Raw genomic sequence first — 18,727 nt, forward strand, 5'->3', positions numbered from 1 at the left:
GCCTGATGAGGCCCAGGGTGAGCTACTTTGTGATGAAAGTCCGATTCCTGCTACGACGCCGGGGAAGCAGCTGCCGCTGCCACCGACCGCAGGGTCGAGTTCCCGATGGTAGGGTGGGAGGCGCCGGCGGTTGCCCTCAGTCGACATGGCCGCCGCCGCTTGCCCTCATGGGGGGCGCCCGTCGTCGTCACCACGTGTGGCCGTTTGCCCACACTCAACATGGCCGCCGCAGCCTCAACTCCTGCCGCTCGGTGCGCCTGCGCCAGCGCCATGCAGCGTGCGGCGCGAGCGCTGGCCTGGGCTCTGCTCCGCGCCGCGCAGCCATGGCTGCCGCGCCGCTCCTCGCCCTTCCCGCAGCTTCGCCGCCCGGCCTGCAGCGCCGCCGCCGCGGGGCAGGTGAAAGCCACGCACTATGGCCTGGTGTACACCTGCAAGGTGGGCTGGGGCGGGCAGGGAGGGTGAGGCCGGGGCGGCGGGTGAGGGCCGGGCCGGCGCTGCGGGCTGTGGTAGACCAGGCCCCGGTCCCGGGGAGGTCTGCGCCGGATCCGCGCCGTGGAGCGCTTTGGTACAAAAGCCACAAGGAATCCTAACGCGATCATCCGCCTGTGAGAGAGGTGAGGGAGGGGCAAAGAAACATTTTAATCGGGTAGTTTTGGGGTTGTTTTTTTTCCCTCTGAAGAAGCTTCAGTCCCCGTAGTCGTAAACCCCGCTTTATTTGCCTTGTAGGTCTGCCAGACCCGATCAGCCAAAACAATCTCCAAGCTGGCCTATCATAACGGAGTGGTGATAGTGAAGTGTCCCGGCTGCGGGAATCACCACGTCATAGCCGATAACCTGGGCTGGTTCTCAGACCTGGAGGGCAAGAGGTGAGTGTGCCAGCAGCACTGGTGCTCAGGAAGGGAATTTGGGTCCTCCTGAGCTGGTAGCTTCTTTCTGTGATGCTTTTAAAATGCAGTTTGTATAATAGCGAAGTTTTTGCTGTGTACAGTTCAGTTTAGTTCAGTAAAGCACACAAAAAGGGCTTTACAATCTCCTCTAATCTGATCATCATTGCCTGATGTCTGAATAAATGGAGTGAAGGTGCTGTGATCAGACATCCCTGTTGGTGCCAGCAGGTGAATTACTGCCCCTGGGGGTTCTTCTGTCCCTCAGGTTTTACCAGATCAACCCTAGGCTCTCCTGACTAAGCATTTCAAACTTCTAGACCCATCTGCTGCTGAACATCGGTGATTTTTAGCTCCCTGACATACCTTTAAAAACCTCTTAGCCATAATTGCTAAATTACTGATCCTAATGGATGGAAGCAGCCCCAGAAGGTTGGGGTGGTTTTATCAGCTTCCTAACGTGGTGATGCTCAGTTGTGATTCACTGTGCAGAGTTAATCCTGGGAGCAAAGCATGAGGGTGAGCCTGTGCTTGACTGCACTCCAGCCTTTGCTCTGGTGTCACTGTTGGTTTCTGCATCGCTGTTAAGGAATATTGAGGAGATCCTGGCTGCCAAAGGGGAGAAGGTGAGACGTGTGGTTGGTGAGGAAGCTGTGGAACTGCTTCTGGAAAGCTCAGCAGATACCAGGTCTCAAGGTCAGTCCTCAGAGGGAGAAAGTGGGGAACTGCCCCCAGAGACTGGCAGCAAGGCACAGACCTGACGAGTGGGATTGGTGTCCTTCTGCCGGTGGCAGCAGAGACTTCTGACCTTTATTCCATGATTTCAACAGTCTGTGTTTAAAATAAACTGGGGTGTTGGTCTTTTCTCTGTTGTGTGTCTTGCTGATGTTTTGGGAGATGGAATGTGGATATTTTTTCTTCCGGTACTTGTTTTGCTGACTTTGAGTTGAGCCTCGGTGGCAGGAGCCTGCTGGTGTTCTCTGCTGAGGAAGGAGACAGTAATTCTTTGTCTGTGTGCCTGAGTCCATGGAGCTGTTGCTGGAGGCTTTAGTGATGTCTCTTGGCCTGGCCCAGGTGTGGCAGGTTCTAGAAGTGGTGGAGGTGGATCCTGTGGGGGAGCAGCTGAGCAGAAGAGGCAATTGATGCCACCTGAGATGTGCCTCAACCCTGCCTGAGTCTGCAAAGCCACGAGAGGGCCAGGCCATCAGCTCGAACTGCACTCACCTGCTGCTTTTTTGTGTTTCCTTGGCCACCTCCCAGAGTTTTGCTTCTGTGCCCCTTGTGCCAGGGCTGACAGTCCCTGTGAGAGCATCAGCCCCATGCCTGGCAATCCCACCCAGGGTGATGAGTGTGTGAGCTGCTCCCGGTGCTGGGGTTATGCAACTCCCTGTTGGTGAGGGGGAGGATGGGTGTGAAGGCAGAGTTAATGTTTGTGAAGCATGCTGGAGAGAAGTGGGGCACCTAGAAAGTTGTCTTTGAGCTGCTTGACAGATATTGAGGTGCTTATTAATGCTGCTGCTGCTGCACCTTAAGATCAGTTAAATGGAAAAACAATAATTTCAGAAATGAAATTATGCTGCAAGTAGCAGCTGGGTAGTGATGAATCAGGCAGTGAGGTGATGGAAGTGCACTTGGTTAGGGCTTGTGTGCTCTGCCTGCAAGGAAGGTTAACTCCTCTTGAGATCTGTTAGCCTGAAGTACAGGGAAGAATCTGCTTTCTTATGCTTTTAAACTTGAAATCAAAGAACCAGTCAGGCTGGAGGTTTCTAGTCCAACCCTGTTGTTCAGAGTCAGGATGCTCCCAGCCTTCAGGTTGGAGGTTCTTAGCCCAGCTTCAGTGTTCACAGTCAGGATGTTCACAGCCTTTAGGTTGGAGGTTTTTAGCCCAGCTTCAGTGTTCACAGTCAGGATGCTCACAGCCTTCAGGTTGGAGGTTTTCAGCCCAGCTTCAGTGTTCACAGTCAGGATGTTCACAGCCTTTAGGTTGGAGGTTTTTAGCCCAGCTTCAGTGTTCACAGTCAGGATGTTCACAGCCTTCAGGTTGGAGGTTTTTAGCCCAGCTTCAGTGTTCACAGTCAGGATGCTCACAGCCTTCAGGTTGGAGGTTTTCAGCCCAGCTTCAGTGTTCACAATCAGAATGCTCACAGTTGGAGGTTTCTAAGTCCATCCCCATTGGTCAGAGTCAGGATGCTCAGAGTCTTGTCTGGAGTATCTCAGGATGGAGATCCCAGCATGTCTTTGGAGTCCTGCTCTGCTATTTCACAATCCCCTGGTAAACAAACTCACCATCTAGCTGGAATTTCGTGTGTTCCAGCTTGCTCCATTCCCTTCTTCCCAAACACTGTGCACTGCTGAGGAGAGCCTGTCTCTTTTATCTACACCCTCTCATGAGGGAGCTGTAGAAAGCAGTGAAATCCCTCTTAGCCTTTGTGTCTCTGGGCTGACCCAAGGCAGTTCCTTCAGCAGAGCATGCAGTGAGAGCGTTGGATGTACTGAGTGCTAATGAGCCTCCTTGAGCTGCTCTGTCATTGTGTGGGTGTTGCATTGTCAGCATGGGTCAGGGTGAAGGGAAGGAGCCCTGTTTTCCTGTTGCTACCATAAGGTCAGGGTGATGAAACAGGGTTGAAGGGCAGGAGCTTCATCCCTCAGCCAGCCTGTGTGTGCTCAGATCCTGGTGGCACTGTGCTCCGAGGCGGAGGGATGCTGCAGCGATCCACGCGTTCATTAGGAACCGGGAATCTTGCCTCTTGCAGCCCTGCTGCACACTCACCCTGATGTGAGCTGCTGGCACACATTAGCACCCTGCTGAAGAGTGCTTACTTTGTTACCTTCCAGCCCAAACTGCTGGCACTGTGCTGCTGCCTGCGAGGGGCAGGAGCAGAGCAGCTGCCGCAGGATCCGCGCTGCCTCGGAAGCTCTTCCTGTACAACCTGACTGTTCTGCACTCTTTGCCTCACCTTTCCTACCCCTCACTCTGGCCCAGCTGCAGGAAGGTGATGCTTGGGTTTGCTGTGATTAAAAACCCTTCTGGTTGCAGATGTCCCTGCCCCGCTGCAGGGCAGTTTGCCTAAGTGACCTTTAAAGGTCCCTTCCAACCCAAAGCACTCAGTGAGGTGCTCTGGTTGGAGATGTCCCTGCTCGCTGCAGGGGGGTTGGACTAGGTGACCTTTAAAGGTCCCTTCCAACCCAGAGCATTCCATGGTTCTGTGAAAAGCTGTAGCAAAGTGTGTAATGTTGGCTGGCAGTAGATTGCAGTGTTCCTCAGCCCAGCATCCTCTGGCACTCAGGAGCAGTGCACCTGCCCTTGCAGCACCCACAGCCGAAGGTGGAGAGTGGCTTTTTGCTGCTGAAGGTTCAGGTCGACAGCAGGAACAGAACACAAAGTGACAGGGAGCAGGCAGATCTTCAGGGTGAGGCCCTGGTGTGGAGCACAGAGCTTGCTGCCCAACAGTGCCTGAGAAGGGTCTGCAGCAGGCAGGGGCTGTGGGGTGCAGCCCCCAGGGACTCATGAGCACCGAGTAGCCCAGCAGACCTTGCTTTAGCTGAAGATGAGGGAGCAGGGAGAAGCAGCCTTGCTCCTGAGCTGCAGGTGTGAGAGAGGGGGAAAAAAGGTGACCTAATGGCCTGGTGCAGCCAACCAGGGTGAGGTTTGTGGCACAGAGGAGGTGGCAAGATCAGGTGGCACAAAGCAGCATTCACAAGCTGGGCAGCAGACATAAATCCATGTGCATGTTCCTGTGGCTCTTAAGGAATGAATCCTGTTCTGAACCCTGTCCCACAGGAGCTTGTCTGCACCATGGCAAATACTTGGTCTCTGTTCTCTGCCTCTGGAGCAAATCCTCCCTTTTCAGGGCAGCCAAATGCCAGCATGAATCAGGCTGCTGAGTGCCTCTGGGTCCCCTCTGTTAGCTGCAGGGGTTCCTGCTGTTCTGCCCCATGCAGTGGTAGTTGCTTTGGGGGCTGGGAAGTGAGTGGTGATGTGGACTTGCTGAGGGAAGGCATTTCACAGACCCCAAGGAGTGAGGCTAGGGGGCAAAGGTTCATTTTTGGGGGCTATTTGCTCAGCCCCTGGCTGCTTTTTCTTACTGGTATGCATGAATGTGGGGGAGAGGTGCTGCATGGGGCTGTACCTCCCCTGCCTGACACAGAAAGGGCAGGTCTAGCCCTGCCAAGCTTGGCTATGCTGTGGAGGCCTCAGTTGGACCAAGGAGCCACCTGGGAGCCTCCCTGGAGTGGCAGCTGGAGGCTAGGTGATAAGTATGGCTCCTGCAGCATCAGTGGGGGCAGTGAGGAGGGGCACTGGGGGTGGGAAAGCAATCACTGCTTGTCTGTGCTGCTTGCAGGGGGCCTGATGGTGGTGGGTTCTGGGCCCCTAGGTCCTGCTGTAGTGTAGGCAGAGAGGCACAGCAGGGGTTTGAGCAGAGAACTCACCTTCCCCATTGTGCTTGTGCCCTGGGCTGGGCTGTTCAGGGCAGGGTTGGCCCTGCCTCACTGCAAAGCCATGCAGGAGTTAACTCAGCCAGTGACTGTGTCCTGGTCCAGCAGGGTCCCAGAGGATTGCTGTGGGGAGCTGCCAGAAGCTGTCCAACTCCAGCCTGAACCCCAGAGTTCCTGGGAGCTGTGGGCCAGCACAGCCCTTCCTGCAGGCTGAGCCTTTCCAGCCAGATGAAGCTCAGTGATGCAGGAGCAGCAGGAGGCTCCAGGGAGGGCTGAGGCAAGTGCAGAGACTCAGCCCTGACCTGACTTGGACAGGAGCCCCCCTGGGGCTGGCCATCAGCCCTGGCTCACAGGCACTTCTCAGCAGGTGTGCAGCTGGGGGGTGTGTGTGTGTGTGTGTTCAGTATCTTCTGTTTCTGTTGGGGTTTTAGTGTTCTGTGTCTTCAGACCTGCCCTGTGGGCAGCACCCTGTGCTGTAGCAGCTCCTACCTGGCAGTCCAGGAGCTGAACAGGCAGCTGGGCTGTGTTAGCTCTGTGTGGGCCTGGGCAGACTGTGGAGAGCCAGCAGCTATCCACAGGGGAGAGCTCTGCCCTGCCTGGCACTAAGCTCTGGGGGTGTGGGGGAGAGGGTTGGAGTTGGACACTGGAGCACCACTGTCTCTGCAGGGTAGAGTGAAGCAGCACCCAAGGCAAGCTGTGAGCTGCTCTGGAGATTCATTGCCTCCTGCTCACAGGGGCTCTGAAAGAGGTAACAGTTGCTGGGGAGCCTCTTCTCCCCTCCCCAGCTGCTCAGGACACAGCCAGCAGCTGAGACCTCATCACTCACAGGGATTTCTCTACTTTCTCAGCCTCTCTCCTTTGCAGAGCTGGGAGCATGGCCCTGTCCCCAGGTCACACAGAGTTCTGGTGTCCAGGCACTGAGAGGTGTGAGAATGCCTGGTGGGAATGAGCTGGTGGCTTTCATTAATCTTTGCTCAGGACTGGCAGGGGCCAGCACAGGTCAGCCAGGCATGAGAAGAGCAGCTGGGCCTTGGCTCTGTCTCCTCAGGGCTTAGGTTCCAAAATCTGCTGCTCTCTGAGCCACTCTCTAGCACAGTCTAATGGCCTGCTCATACCTGCTGTGTTGGAATGAGCCCCCACTGCTGCTTGCTGCTTCGTGACTGCCTCCACCCAGGGCTGGTGCCAGGGCTTTGTGCAGCCCTCACTGCCCTCTTCCTCTGGTAGGTGGCACCAGGGACATGATGCAGCTTCTGGGCCAGGCACTGAGAAGGCTCTGAGCCAGAGCCCCTGTCAGGGGAGGCAAAGCCATGCTCCTGCAGGAGGGCTGAAACTGGCCTTGGCTGTGCCACTGCAGGGCTGTGCCTGCCCTGGTGCCCTGATAAGTGCTGGGCTGCTGCCCTGGGCAGGGAATGCTTTGTGCTTTCTGTGTCCTCCCTGGTGCCAGCCCAGTGCTGTGCCTTTAAGGTGGGCAGAGCTGGGGGACTGCTGCCAAGAGACTGGGTGCTCCTCCTGGAAAGGGAGGGGTAGGAGGGTGCCTACCCCCTTCTGTTAAACCTAGATGATGTGCTGTCTGCCCCAGGAGACCACCCCCCCACCCCTGGCCCCATTCCCAAGGGCCAGTGTTGGCTTTGCTGCTGGCAGAGCTCCCAGGCTGGCCCAGAACTAATGGAAATGAATTGTGGCCACTGAAGCTTAGACACAAATATTTATTAAGCACAACCACCCCCCCCACCCCCCTACCCCCCCCTTCCCCTTGCTCTGTGTTCATCTCTAATATATTAATTCATTTGGCAGATTATTGTTTAGAAAACAAAAGTACCTGTGGGTGGGAAATGCCCCCAGAGAGGAACATGAGCAAATGCACATGTGAAAAATAAATAAGCTGGGCCCTTCAAGTATATGGCAAAGAATGAACACCCCCCATGCTCCCTGCTCACTCTTCCACTTCACCACCTGGCTGAGGGCTGCCCAGGCCCAAGCCTGCAGCTGCTCATCTTCATCTTCAGTGTTCTCCTCCTCTTCACAAACACAAGCTGGGTCAGCATGGAGGTGGCTGAGCAGGTCCTGTCGCTTCTCCAGAGCTCTGAGGAGGTGCAGGGCAGAGGCTGAGCCTTGGCCACGCAGTGCCAGTCCCTGCAGCAGTGTCAGAGGTGAGTGCTCCCTGGCAGCAGGTAGAACGTGGCTACCCCTCCCCACGGGCAGTGCAGGCAGGGTAAAGGCCTGATGAGCAGCATCACTGGTCTAAAAATCTTCCTGCTGGTTGGAAATGTTTCCATCAAATGCATTTCAAATAGAAAGTGCTGATTTGTTCTCTAGAGGAACACAGTCTGCTTTGGCAGAACTCAGGCTGCAGTTTCTGAAAGCCAAGATCTGGTCAAGCAAAGAAGAATTACTCCACCTCCCAAAGGCAGATTGCTGCTCTTCTCCTCCCTGGGCTTGTTCCTCCAACTGTCCCAAAGGGGGAAGGAATGGAAGTGACTGTAGGGTGGAGCTGAGTTCCCAGCCAGCACCCAGGCTGCAGGTGAGCCCCTTCTGGGGCTCCATTTATTTGAGACACATCAGGAAGAACCCAAGCACCTGGCCAAGAGCAGCAGGGGAGCAGGAGGAGCTCAGCCCAGGTTTGGGAAGGGAAGGGCTGGTACCCCTGGCTGCTGTAGACACAGGAGGGGATGTTTCTGCTTGTGCCCAAAAAACTTTGTGGGTCATTGCCAAGTGCAGGCTTCTGCCTTGGGCACACTCACCTGCACGAGGCTGCTGGCTCAGGGGCACCAGAATTGTAGCTTTGCCCACATCTGCTGAGCAGATGGGCAGAGACCTCCTCCCTCCTCTGCCAGGCTCAGGGCCCCCTCTCTTGGGCCTGCAGCTCAGGCTGTGCAGCTAGCAGCGGCCTTTCAGGCCTCATTGGAGGCTGAAGCTGTGCTGTGCTGTTCTCCTGCAGTGACAAAGCCCCCTGAAGCTCAGGGCTGTGCTGCACAGGAGGGCCTGGTACAGCTCTGGGGCTGGGGAAGCACAGGGGGTGTCACAGGGCTCCCTGCAGCCCCCAGCAAACCTAAAGTAAGCTTTAAGGTCTGTGGGACCATGACCAGAGCTGGGGGAGGTTTAAAAGCACAGGTGTAGCCTCAGAGTGGGGCTCATGTCCTCCTGGAGAAAGAGCAAAGCTGAGCAGGACATTGGAGGCAAGGAGCCAGAGCACTGTGGGTCACCTCAGGATACAGGAAAGACAGAAGGACTTCACCCTGGAAAAGGTGCTCTTCTCTTTCCCCAGTCCAATAGAAGTGTTGTAGAGATACAAGACAGCAGGGCTGGGGTTAAGTGTCCACGCTGGGCTCCTCCTCTGGCCGCCAGCAGGAGGCCCTGGCTAAGCAAAGGGCTGCCCAGCTCTGCCCTCCTGCTGTGCCCAGCGGCACCATGGCCACAGGTCCTGAAAAACCTCTCCTTTAGAAACTGTCCCCAGCCTTGAGCCTCCTTCTGCCACTGCCTCCAGCAGCCAGCTGCAGCACCAGGGAGCTGCAGCTCCTGGGCCGAGTCGGTGGCAGCGCAGGAGCTGGGGCTCGAAGCCACCCTGCCCTTGGGCTTACTCTTGAAAAAACAACAACAAAAGGAAACCAAAACCACCCCCCCGAGCCAAGCCCCAGTTCTTAGCTGGAACCAGGCCCCTGCTGCTCCTCTGCTGCTTCCTCCTGGGCTGAGGCCAAGTCTACCCTCTGCTCGTCCATGCGCTTGGCCTGGACGCGCTGGATGAGGCTGAAGAAGTCTTCGTCCGGCATGGTCGGGCCGCGGGGGATGGAGTCCGGCGGCGCGCAGCGCTGGTCATCTATCCTGGAGGACTGCAGGGGGGGAGAACAGGCTTCAGGGCTGAGAACTGACCACACAGTCCATGCTGAGGGCTGGGACCAGTAGCAGCTGCAGCACACGAGCACCCCTGGGCCCCAGCGCAGGGGCAGAACAGTGACCCAGCCCAGGGCTGCAGGCTCTGTGCAGGCAGTGGGCTCTGCAGCCACCCTCTTGCTTGTGGAGTGGTGGCAAAGCACAGCCCTCAGGACAAGGTAAAAAGGAGGACCTGGAGGCAAAAGAAGGACCTCTGGGTTCCCAGGGCTCTGTGTGGGCAGCTACTGGCCACAGCCCCTCCCAGCAGGGCAGGTGGGATGAGGGGCTGGCCCTCACTACATGAAAGAGATTGAGGTTCTGGAGTGGGTCCAGAGAAAGGCAACCAAGGCAGTGAAGGGGCCTGGAGAACAGGTCTGGGGAGGAGTGGTTGAGAGAGCTGGAGAAAGGGAGGCTGAAGGGAGAGCACCTGGCTCCCTACAGCTCCCTGAAAGGAGGTGGAGTGAGGTGGAGGTTGGTCTCGTTCCCCAGTGATGAGAGGAAATGGCCTCAAGTTGTACCAGGGGAGGCTTAAATTGGACAGCAGAAGAAACAACTTCACCGAAAGGGTTCTCGAACACTGGCAGAGGCTGCCTGGGGAGGTGGCTGAATCCCTGTCCCTGGAGGTGTTGAAAAGCCTCAGAGCTGTGGTGCTGAGTGCCATGGTTTGTCTCCAGCCCTGGCAGAGTTAGAGAATGGTTGGACCTGATGATCTTAAAGGCCTTCTCCATCCAAATCAAATCTCTAACTCCATGGCAGTAGCCTGTGGGAGAAGCAAGTGTGCCCCTGCTGCAGCTCAGAATCATAGAATCAATAAGGTTGGAAAAGCCCTCAAAGATCATCCAGTGCCACCTGTCACGCAGCACCTCATGACTAACTAAACCAAGTGTGTTGTTTAGTTAGGACTGAGCTGTTTGGGGGAGAGGAGCACACAGCAGGGTCACACAAGTGCCATGTCCAGTCCCTTTTTGAACACCTCCAGGGATGGTGACTCCACCACCTCCCTGGGCAGCACATCCCAATGGCCAATCTCTCTTGCTGGGAAGAACTTCCTCCTAACATCCAGCCTAAACCTCCCCTGGTGCAGTTTGGGACTGTGTCCTCTTGTTCTGGTGCTGGTTGCATGGGAGACCAACCCCCAGCTGGCTACAGCCTCCCTTCAGGGAGTTGTAGATGGCAAGGTGGTCTCCCCTGAGCCTCCTCTTCTGCAGGCTAAGCAACCCCAGCTCCCTCAGCCTCTGCTCCCAGGGCTGTGCTCCAGACCCCTCCCCAGCCTCCTTGCCCTTTCCTGGACACCTTCAAGTCTCTCAATGTCCTTCCTAAATCGAGGGGCCCAGAACTGGCCTCAGCAGCCGAGGTGCGGCCCGGGCAGCGCAGACGCGCCGGTGGCAGGCAGGTACCTGGCAGCGGTGCGGCCCGGCCAGCGCAGACGCGCCGGTGGCAGGCAGGTACCTGGCAGCGGCGCGGCCCGGGCAGCGCAGACGCGCCGGTGGCAGGCAGGTACCTGGCAGCGGTGCGGCCCGGGCAGCGCAGACGCGCCGGTGGCAGGCAGGTACCTGGCAGCGGCGCGGCCCGGGCAGCGCAGACGCGCCGGTGGCAGGCAGGTACCTGGCACGAGTGCGGCCCGGGCAGCGCAGACGCGCCGGTGGCAGGCAGGTACCTGGCACGAGTGCGGCCCGGGCAGCGCAGACGCGCCGGTGGCAGGCAGGTACCTGGCGCCGGCGCGGCCCGGGCAGCGCAGACGCGCCGGTGGCAGGCAGGTACCTGGCGCCGGTGCGGCCCGGGCAGCGCAGACGCGCCGGTGGCAGGCAGGTACCTGGCAGCGGCGCGGCCCGGGCAGCGCAGACGCGCCGGTGGCAGGCAGGTACCTGGCAGCGGTGCGGCCCGGGCAGCGCAGACGCGCCGGTGGCAGGCAGGTACCTGGCAGCGGCGCGGCCCGGGCAGCGCAGACGCGCCGGTGGCAGGCAGGTACCTGGCACGAGTGCGGCCCGGGCAGCGCAGACGCGCCGGTGGCAGGCAGGTACCTGGCACTTCATGAGCATGTTGAAGAAGTCGTCGCCGGGCTCCTGGGCGTCGCCCTCCACGCGCAGGTGCCCCAGGTTGTTGTGCGTGATGCGCAGGCCGGGCAGGCTGCCCACGCTGGCGCGCTGGTCGTCCAGCCGCCGGCTCTGCGAGCTGGCGATCAGGTCGAAGAACTCCTCGGTCTGCGGAGACGCCATCAGGGAGGACTGAGCTGCGCGGGGAGAGGAGCGCACGCCGCGGTCACGGCTCGGCCCTCGGCCGCAGGAGAGCCCCCGGCGGCCCAAATCCTCCTGGGCACACCGCTGGCCGCCCAGCCCGGCTGGCCTGAGCCGCTGGGGGGACTCTCGCCCTGCGGCCAGGGCGCTGCTGGCTGCTGCTGTGACCGTCCTCGCCTCCGCCCGCCCTGCAGGGGGCAGCGGAACGATCGCAGTGCTGGCAACGCGAGCGAGCAAACCCCTGCCGCCAGAGCAAGCGGTGCTCTGGGGAGCGAAGCCCCGTGCCCAAAGCAAGCCCACCCCCTCCCACAGCCCTCACTCCCTTTTCTGGAGGCTGCTGCCATGGCACAGCCCTGCTGCTGCCTCCCAAAACGCCCTCTGCACGCAGGGTGAGCAGGGCTGGCTGCAAGGAGCCTGTACGCAGCTCCTGGCCCAGCTCAGACCCTCTGCCCTGCCTTTCCCGTGGGAAGCAGAAAAGCTCTAGCTCAGGAGAGCTGCGGTTTCCATGTCCATCTGGAGCATGGCTCACCCAGGTGCTGTGCATGATGCCCCCAGCATGCTCCCTGCCAGCAAACTCCTGAAAGAAGCACACATGGGGCTGTGAAAACAGCACAGAACACTCAGTGTTCCTCCCACAAGCAGCCTGCCATGGGCACACAAACCCACCAGGGGGAAGGGGAAAGGAAGTGCCTTGAGAGGGTAAAAGCAGAACCTCACACACACCTCTGCTGCTGCTGAACCTCCCATGAAGGACTCCTGGCTATTCTCTGTGCTTTGGCCAGCTCTTGGAAGACACCAAAGATGCCACCTCAGTCCAGAAGAGCCTGTGCCCCAACATTAAGCACTGCTGGTAAGGGATCATTGTTCCTAGCACCACCAGAGACAACTTCCACCACTGCTTCCACCCAGGTTTCCACTTCAAGCTGTGTAAAGGTCAACTCAGAGCTTGCTCAGGGCCAAGCAGGCACTGGCAGTAACAGGTGAGTGCAGAGTTCCTGAGCACTCCTGCAGCTCAGTGCCAGGCACAGGGGCTTGGTGTAATTACAGGCAGGTAATTAGCAGGCCCGGCTAAACTGCTCATCTAGCAGTGGATCCTTCCCAAGCCCCCCCATAAGCCAGGCCTCTTTGGGCCAGCTCAAGCTGAGGCACAGCCCATGAGCCCTGCAGGCTGTCACAAGCTGCAGGAGCTGTCACAGCACATGTGAGGAAAACACTCATGGGGTCTGGTTCTTCTCATCGTGCAGAGCAGAACCAGCCTGGGCTCTGCCTGCTGGAAGGGGGCTGGCAGGAGCTAGTGGCAGGGGGTCCCAGTCCAAAGCCTTGGGAGGGGGTGTCCCATGCAGACACCAAACATGCCTGGTGTTTTCCAGCTGTGGTGGAGCTGTTGGGCCTAGGTGGTGCTCGTAGCCTTGGCACACCTGCTCTGGGCAGCATTGCCTTGGCACCTCCAAGGGGCTTGCACAGGGGGCAGAGCTACAATGAGACAAAGGAAGGATTTTCCAATACAGCACACAAGCAATTCCAGGATCTTGGTGAAGTGGACAAGTCAGCCCCCAGCCCTGGAAACACCTGGGCTGTGCTCTGTGGAAAGATTCTCTTAGCTCCTGGCAGCTGCTGGGCAGTAAAAGGCTCCCAAATGAGAGACACTGCACCTGGGACAGGGATAAGCAAAAGGAAACTGCAGGGAGCTCGGCCTGGCTGGTGCTACTGCCTCAGTGAGCAGCATGAGCAGAGCGAGCTCTGAGCCTCCCCACACGATCTGTTCTTTTTAGAGCCCCAGCTCGTGGAGCTGCAGGCAGGCACAAAATTCCCAGTGCTGACGCAAGGGAGAGTTCCTTCCCCTTCAGCTCACAAAGAAACCTTGAAAATAACACGTCTGAGAGGCTCAGAGACCGAAGGAGAGCTGAGCAGAACGTGTGCCTACTTGTACCTTCTTTAGAAAGCCTCATATTTTAAACTCAGTCTCCTAAATTACACAGCTGCTAGAGCCAAGCTCCCTCTCTATCAGAGCTGTGAGGCTTAACAAAGTGATCCTCATTTCCACCCTATTTTTGGAAGATAAAACTTCACCTTGCAGCCACCCTGCCTTCCTGCCACAGCCTGACCTTCCCTGCACTGCCCTGCTCTTGCTGCCACCCTTAAACCTTTCTCCTGGCACCTCCTTCTCCAAGCAGTTGCATGCTGCAGCTCTTGCTGTGCCCCAAGGTTCTCCTCCTCTCCTGTTTGCACTTCACACTCGTTTGGAATCCAGTAAACAAATCCACCGGTTCAAAGGAAGGGTTTTGATCCCTTTTTGTTGGTGGTTAAGTGTGCCACCGTGACCTGCACATTCGAGTGCTTCTCTCCAGCTTGCTCTAAACAAAGGCCTCCAACCTTGGGTCGTAAAGAGAGGCACAAAAGCCGAGTGCAAACACAGAGCCGAGCTGCCTTTGCTGTCCCATTTGTCTGGTGGCTTCCTCAATTTATCCCTGATCTTCCTCCAGCTGAGCGAGCTGTCTGCCTGCCGGGGCGCCCCGTTGTTTATCCATCCTTTGCCTTCCCTGCTCTCACACAGCTCCTATCACCACAGCATCCAAGAACTGTACAAACTCCAGAAGTTCTTCCTCCATGGCAACGCTGGGAGAAAAACCTGGCAATATTTACCCTGCCTGTGAAACCCCAGCCCGGCCCTCTGCCTGCCCCAGTCACAACCGTCGGCATCTTCACAGACCCACGGAAGAATGCCGGGTTGGAAGGGACCCCAAGGCTCCTCTGGCACAATATTCCTCCTGGAGATGCTGGCAGAGGCAGAAGCCCTTGTGCCATCGTCGCTGTTCAGACCTGCAGACCCACACTGAAAGAACCCAAGGCTGTTCTGCATTTCCCTTGCTGGTTTTCTCCCCAGAGTCTTAGTTCCCATTCCCAGGCCCTGCCCTCAGCAACCATTACCATAAGAATGTCTCTTTCTTCCTTCAGTAACGCCAGAGATTGCCAAGGAGCTGCTGGGCTCCGAGAGCTGAGGCTTGGGGTACCCATGGCAAACCCAGGGCAGAGGGGGGCACAGCCTGAGAGCAGCATCCCTCCCCCAGGCAGCCCGGGGCAGCTGGGTGCTTACGTATCTGCTCCTGCAGGGCTGGCAGCGGCGTGGCAGAGATTGCTAAGGAGCTGCTAGGCTCCAAGAGCTGAGGCTTGGGGTACCCAGGGCAGAGGGGGGCACAGCCTGAGAGCAGCATCCCTCCCCCAGGCAGCCCGGGGCAGCTGGGTGCTTACGTATCCGCTCCTCCAGGGCCGGCAGCGGCGTGGCAGCTGCCTCGGCAGCCTCGGCTGGGCACTCCTCCAGCGGGCAGCGCTGGTCGTCCATCCGGTTGCTCTGGAACTTGCTCAGCAGGTCAAAGAAGCATTCCTCATCCGAAGGGGTCCTGTTGATTTTCTGGGAAGACAGTAAAACAGAGTCAGAACACCCCAAACAACTCTGTGTCGCTCTGACTGCTGTGGCCATGCCCTCTCCCAGTGTGTTTGGAGGCTGGCTCCTGGCTCTGCCTGCAGTGTGCCAAGCCCCACAGCCTGGGGCCTGCTGGGGGTCACTCTCCCTCTGTCCTCCTGGCTTTCACATAACCCCTCCCTTTTTTTTCTTGCCCGCCTGTGGTGTGGACAATCTGACACCACCCTCCTAGAAGAGGCCACAAGAAGAGCATCATAAAGGTTCTCTCTCCCTCAAGGACCCCTGAGGGGGAGTGGGGTGAAGAGCTGCTCTGCCAGATGGGGCATCCATGGAGAGCTGTGTCCCTTTGACAGGTCACTCATGCTGTGGGTGACCCCAGAGGCTCTGTGGACTTCTGCAGCCCAAGCCAGAGCTGGGCTTTTACCCACAAGCAGATGAGCCTCACACCGAGCAGACTCCATTGCTGCAGTGTCTTGAGTGCTTGGAACAAACTGGAGGCTGACAGGGAAAGGGGAGGGAAGAGGACAGGATTCACCCTGGCACCGCTCCACAGGCAAGAGGAGCTTCAGGCTGGCAGAGGGGTGTGCCCAGAGAGGGACCATGGTCAGGAGAATTCAGACGAGGGGGGAACTGTGCAGACACCCCAGCTGAAGGGTGGTTTTGTGCCCAGCTGAAGCTGAGGCAGGCTCAGCCATCCTTTCTAAGCAGCTAAATTTACCCTCTCCAGGCCACTGCCCCTTGCACCCCCAGCGCTTCCTTCCTTCCCATGTCCTCAGCACACCACTTGCAGCGGTCACTGAGCTGCAAATGCCACCAAATTACAGCTCTTCAGGAAAACAGTTCCTGCACCAGAGCCCCAAATGAGCACCTTGCACCAGACAGGGAGGTAGTTCAGTTGTGCTGCAGGAGAGGTTACGTTCAAGGCAGCCTTTGAAAAGTGCTGTGCTGGGTCCAGTTCCAGCAGAGTGAGGCCATGTGCCCCATGCTGGGAGAGCAAACCCAGAGCCCTGCTCTGGAGCGGGCAGTGTAGGAGGAACAGCAGAGCTTCCAAAGGAGCCACTGGGAACAAGATGGCAATAAGAGACCACCTGCTAGGCTCAGGAAGGGTCCCTGGGCTGTTCCCACCAGATACTGAAGAAAGTACCACAGCAGAAAACAACCAAAACACTCCTACAGCTGGCTCTGCCTGGGCTGAGCGACTTTCCAGCATGGGGTTGGGGATGGACAGACTGGGAAGGGGCACTGGTCCCCCCTGGGAAGCAGCATTTCCTATCAGAGAGATGGAGAGCACACAGAGACACCCTTGAGTGCCAGACCTTTCAGCAGCAAGAGAGATCTCTGTGGAGCAGAGTCCCTCTCCCAGCTGGGCAGCCCAGCAGCCCTTCCTCCCCTCCCATTCGTGTTCCCATTCCCAGCAGAGTGCTTTTCACCAGGGCAGAGGCACAAGGAGCTCTTCAAGGGAGGTCTGCAATGGGGAGAGACTTGTGTTGACAGGGTTAAAGCCACAAGTTGGATTCAGTAAGTGAAGGAAAACAATTTTCCTGTATGCTAAGCAAAGCAGATGAGATGCTCTCAGCTTCTATTTAGGGCAGCGTCAAAATTAGCAGCGGGCCAGAGAGGAACGTTAGTAATGTGGGAGCTGCTCAGGGAGGGGAAAAACCCCTCTCACCCCTCTCCACTAATGAAGCAGTGGCTCAGACAGACCCTCTGAACCATCAGCAGTTGCACCTTGGAAATCAAAGCTTCCTTGGGCTGGAGCCAAGGATGAACTACATCCACCACAGCTCTGCTGTCTGGGTTTGTGTGACCCAAATTCCAGGCAAGAGGAGGAAGCCAACTCATTCACACCAACCCTCACCTAGCTTCCCCACAGCCACACTGAGTGCATCACAGCAATCAAAGGTCCACAGCAGAAGTCCTGCCTTGCAGTGAGCAGCTGGGCACAGTGCCTTGCTCAGAGCCCCCAGCTCATTGCTTCCCCCCAGCAGAGCCCAGATTCCCCCAGGGCACTCCTGCCTGGGTCCCCACAACTTTGTGCGTCAGGGTCTGTGCTCCAAACGTGCCAGGAGAGGAAGGGACGCTCCGAGGCAGCAGAAGAGCAGCTGGTGGTGCATGCAGTGTGTGGGGCAGGGCTGGATGCCTGCCTGGGCACCTCCTGGCATGGTACCGCTGGAGAAGCGGGAGGCCGGTGCCCGCGGGCCGGCACTAGCGCTGCCGGTGCTGTGCCAGCCTGGCACGGGGGGTGGCGCCAGGCTCCCCCCAGTGCTGCCCCAGTCAAACCCTGCCCCAGGCCTGCACCTCTCTAATTAAAATGCCCAAATATGACAAGGCACAGAGCGCTTGGCTCCCTCCGCTCACAGTCTGCTCCCAGCCCCGAGGAAGGAGCTGCGAGGGCAGATGGATGTGCAATCACACCCTGGGGCCCACCATCTGCTACCAAGCTGTGCTTGCCCAGGGTTTGGCACACCCAGGATACTCAGAAGGCTTCCCAAGAGCCAGGGCATCCCCTAACGTCCTGTGATAGCACAGACACACAGCAACTGCTCACCACAGACCCCACATCCCCAAAGGGTTCCTGGGCAGCAGCTTTGTTTTACATTTCATACCCCACAGCACCAGCCTGGCCTCCTCCCTTGTTCTCTGCCTCTACCACTGCAACTGCCCGAACTCTGCCATTATTTTCCCCTGGTCAGGCAGCCTCCATCATGGGCAAAGAGGCAAACCAACCCCATCAGCACTGGGCAGGGGAACCCAAGGCTTTGGCTGGCACTCGCTGGGCCTTGGCACAGGTGTGGAGACACACACACCTCTGCCCACACAGGGACGAGGACAAGCTGGAGCCTGTGCTCCTGCTCCCTGATCTCAGGCAGGACAGGACAACCACTGTCCTCTGGCCCAGGCAGACAGAGGTCCTGGGGGGGAGGCTCAAGAGTTTTGTTCCCATTTTCTGTGAGTGGTATTTGCACATGGGCACTGCTGGCTCATCAGAGAGCTGAGCAGCCTGGCTAAGGACAGCCTGGGAGCAGGACTCAGCAGCCTGGCTAAGGACAGCCTGGGAGCAGGACTCAGCAGCCTGGCTAAGGACAGCCTGGGAGCAGGACTTGCTCACCTGAAAGAGGCTGGCTTCCTTGGGAGGCATCCAGGTTCTTGTACACATGTATCTGCTGGTGGATGAGCAGCCTGCTTCACCTGCCAGGTTGGATCCAGGATGTGTACAACACAGCTGAGGTGTTGAAAAGGCAGCAGAGAACAGCAGTGATGGGGTGGCCTCTGCACTCAGCTGGGACCGATGGCTCTTCAGGAGGGGCTGGGGGAGCCTGATGCTGGGGCTGACCCAAACCTCTGCTCTGCAGAGCACAAATGCTCCAATTTCCTCTCAATAAACTCTCACCCAGGCTATATGAAACCTTTCCTAGTCTCCACCCAAGAAGGTCCTGGGCTGCCTGGCTCTACCCTTTGGGCACAAACCAGCATCTCATGAGGAAATCCTTCAGATTGGCTGCTCTGGATGGGTGAGGCTACAGCTGAAGCCACCCCAGACAAAGCAAAACAAAGTCAGAACAGAGTCCTGTGCCTAAACCCTCTTGGCCACTTCCACTTGGATTCAGGAAAGCCATTAAACAAGCATAAAAGGCCTAACTTCAAGAGCTAAAACACTCCCAATACCCAAAGCCACAGCCCACAAATGCCCTGTGGTGCTTCCACCCTTGGATGCCACTGCCCGTCAGTGCCTCTGTGGGGATGAACCCTTCCCTGGCACCCTCCCAAGCCCCATCCAGGGATCAGCAGAAGACATGTCCATCATTTTCATGCTTGGTTCACTTGGTGTTCCCATTCCCGAGGTCTCTGAGGGCCCTGCAGCACAGGACACTGCTACTGGCAGG

At 57.9% G+C, this 18,727-nt stretch overlaps 2 protein-coding genes across 4 annotated transcripts in view; one reads left to right on the forward strand and one right to left on the reverse strand.

The window, feature by feature from the left end:
- Positions 1-261: 261 nt before the first annotated feature.
- Positions 262-1,747, forward strand: DNLZ (DNL-type zinc finger). Of its 2 annotated transcripts, none has more exons than XM_054174402.1 (3): positions 262-435; positions 727-866; positions 1,474-1,747. In XM_054174402.1, the coding sequence occupies exons 1-3, from the start codon at positions 271-273 to the stop codon at positions 1,643-1,645; spliced, it is 477 nt and encodes a 158-aa protein (XP_054030377.1). In that variant the 5' UTR covers positions 262-270; the 3' UTR covers positions 1,646-1,747. The 2 variants fall into 2 exon arrangements, with proteins under 2 accessions (XP_054030377.1, XP_054030378.1); XM_054174403.1 differs by having other exon boundaries at positions 1,377-1,592.
- Positions 1,748-7,076: 5,329 nt separating this feature from the next.
- The window catches only part of GPSM1 (G protein signaling modulator 1), an 85,393-nt gene continuing 73,742 nt past the window's right edge, over positions 7,077-18,727 (reverse strand). For both annotated transcript variants that reach the window (XM_054174352.1, XM_054174351.1), the window contains 3 exons: positions 14,672-14,831; positions 11,210-11,418; positions 7,077-9,148 (listed from right to left, as the gene is read on the reverse strand). In XM_054174352.1, the coding sequence (XP_054030327.1) occupies positions 8,960-9,148; positions 11,210-11,418; positions 14,672-14,831 (558 nt within the window). In that variant the 3' untranslated portion in view covers positions 7,077-8,959. The remainder of the gene's footprint in view (positions 9,149-11,209; positions 11,419-14,671; positions 14,832-18,727) is intronic.

This window comes from Dryobates pubescens, chromosome 29, assembly GCF_014839835.1.
Source record: "Dryobates pubescens isolate bDryPub1 chromosome 29, bDryPub1.pri, whole genome shotgun sequence".
In the NCBI taxonomy this organism is placed as follows: Eukaryota; Metazoa; Chordata; class Aves; order Piciformes; family Picidae; genus Dryobates; species Dryobates pubescens.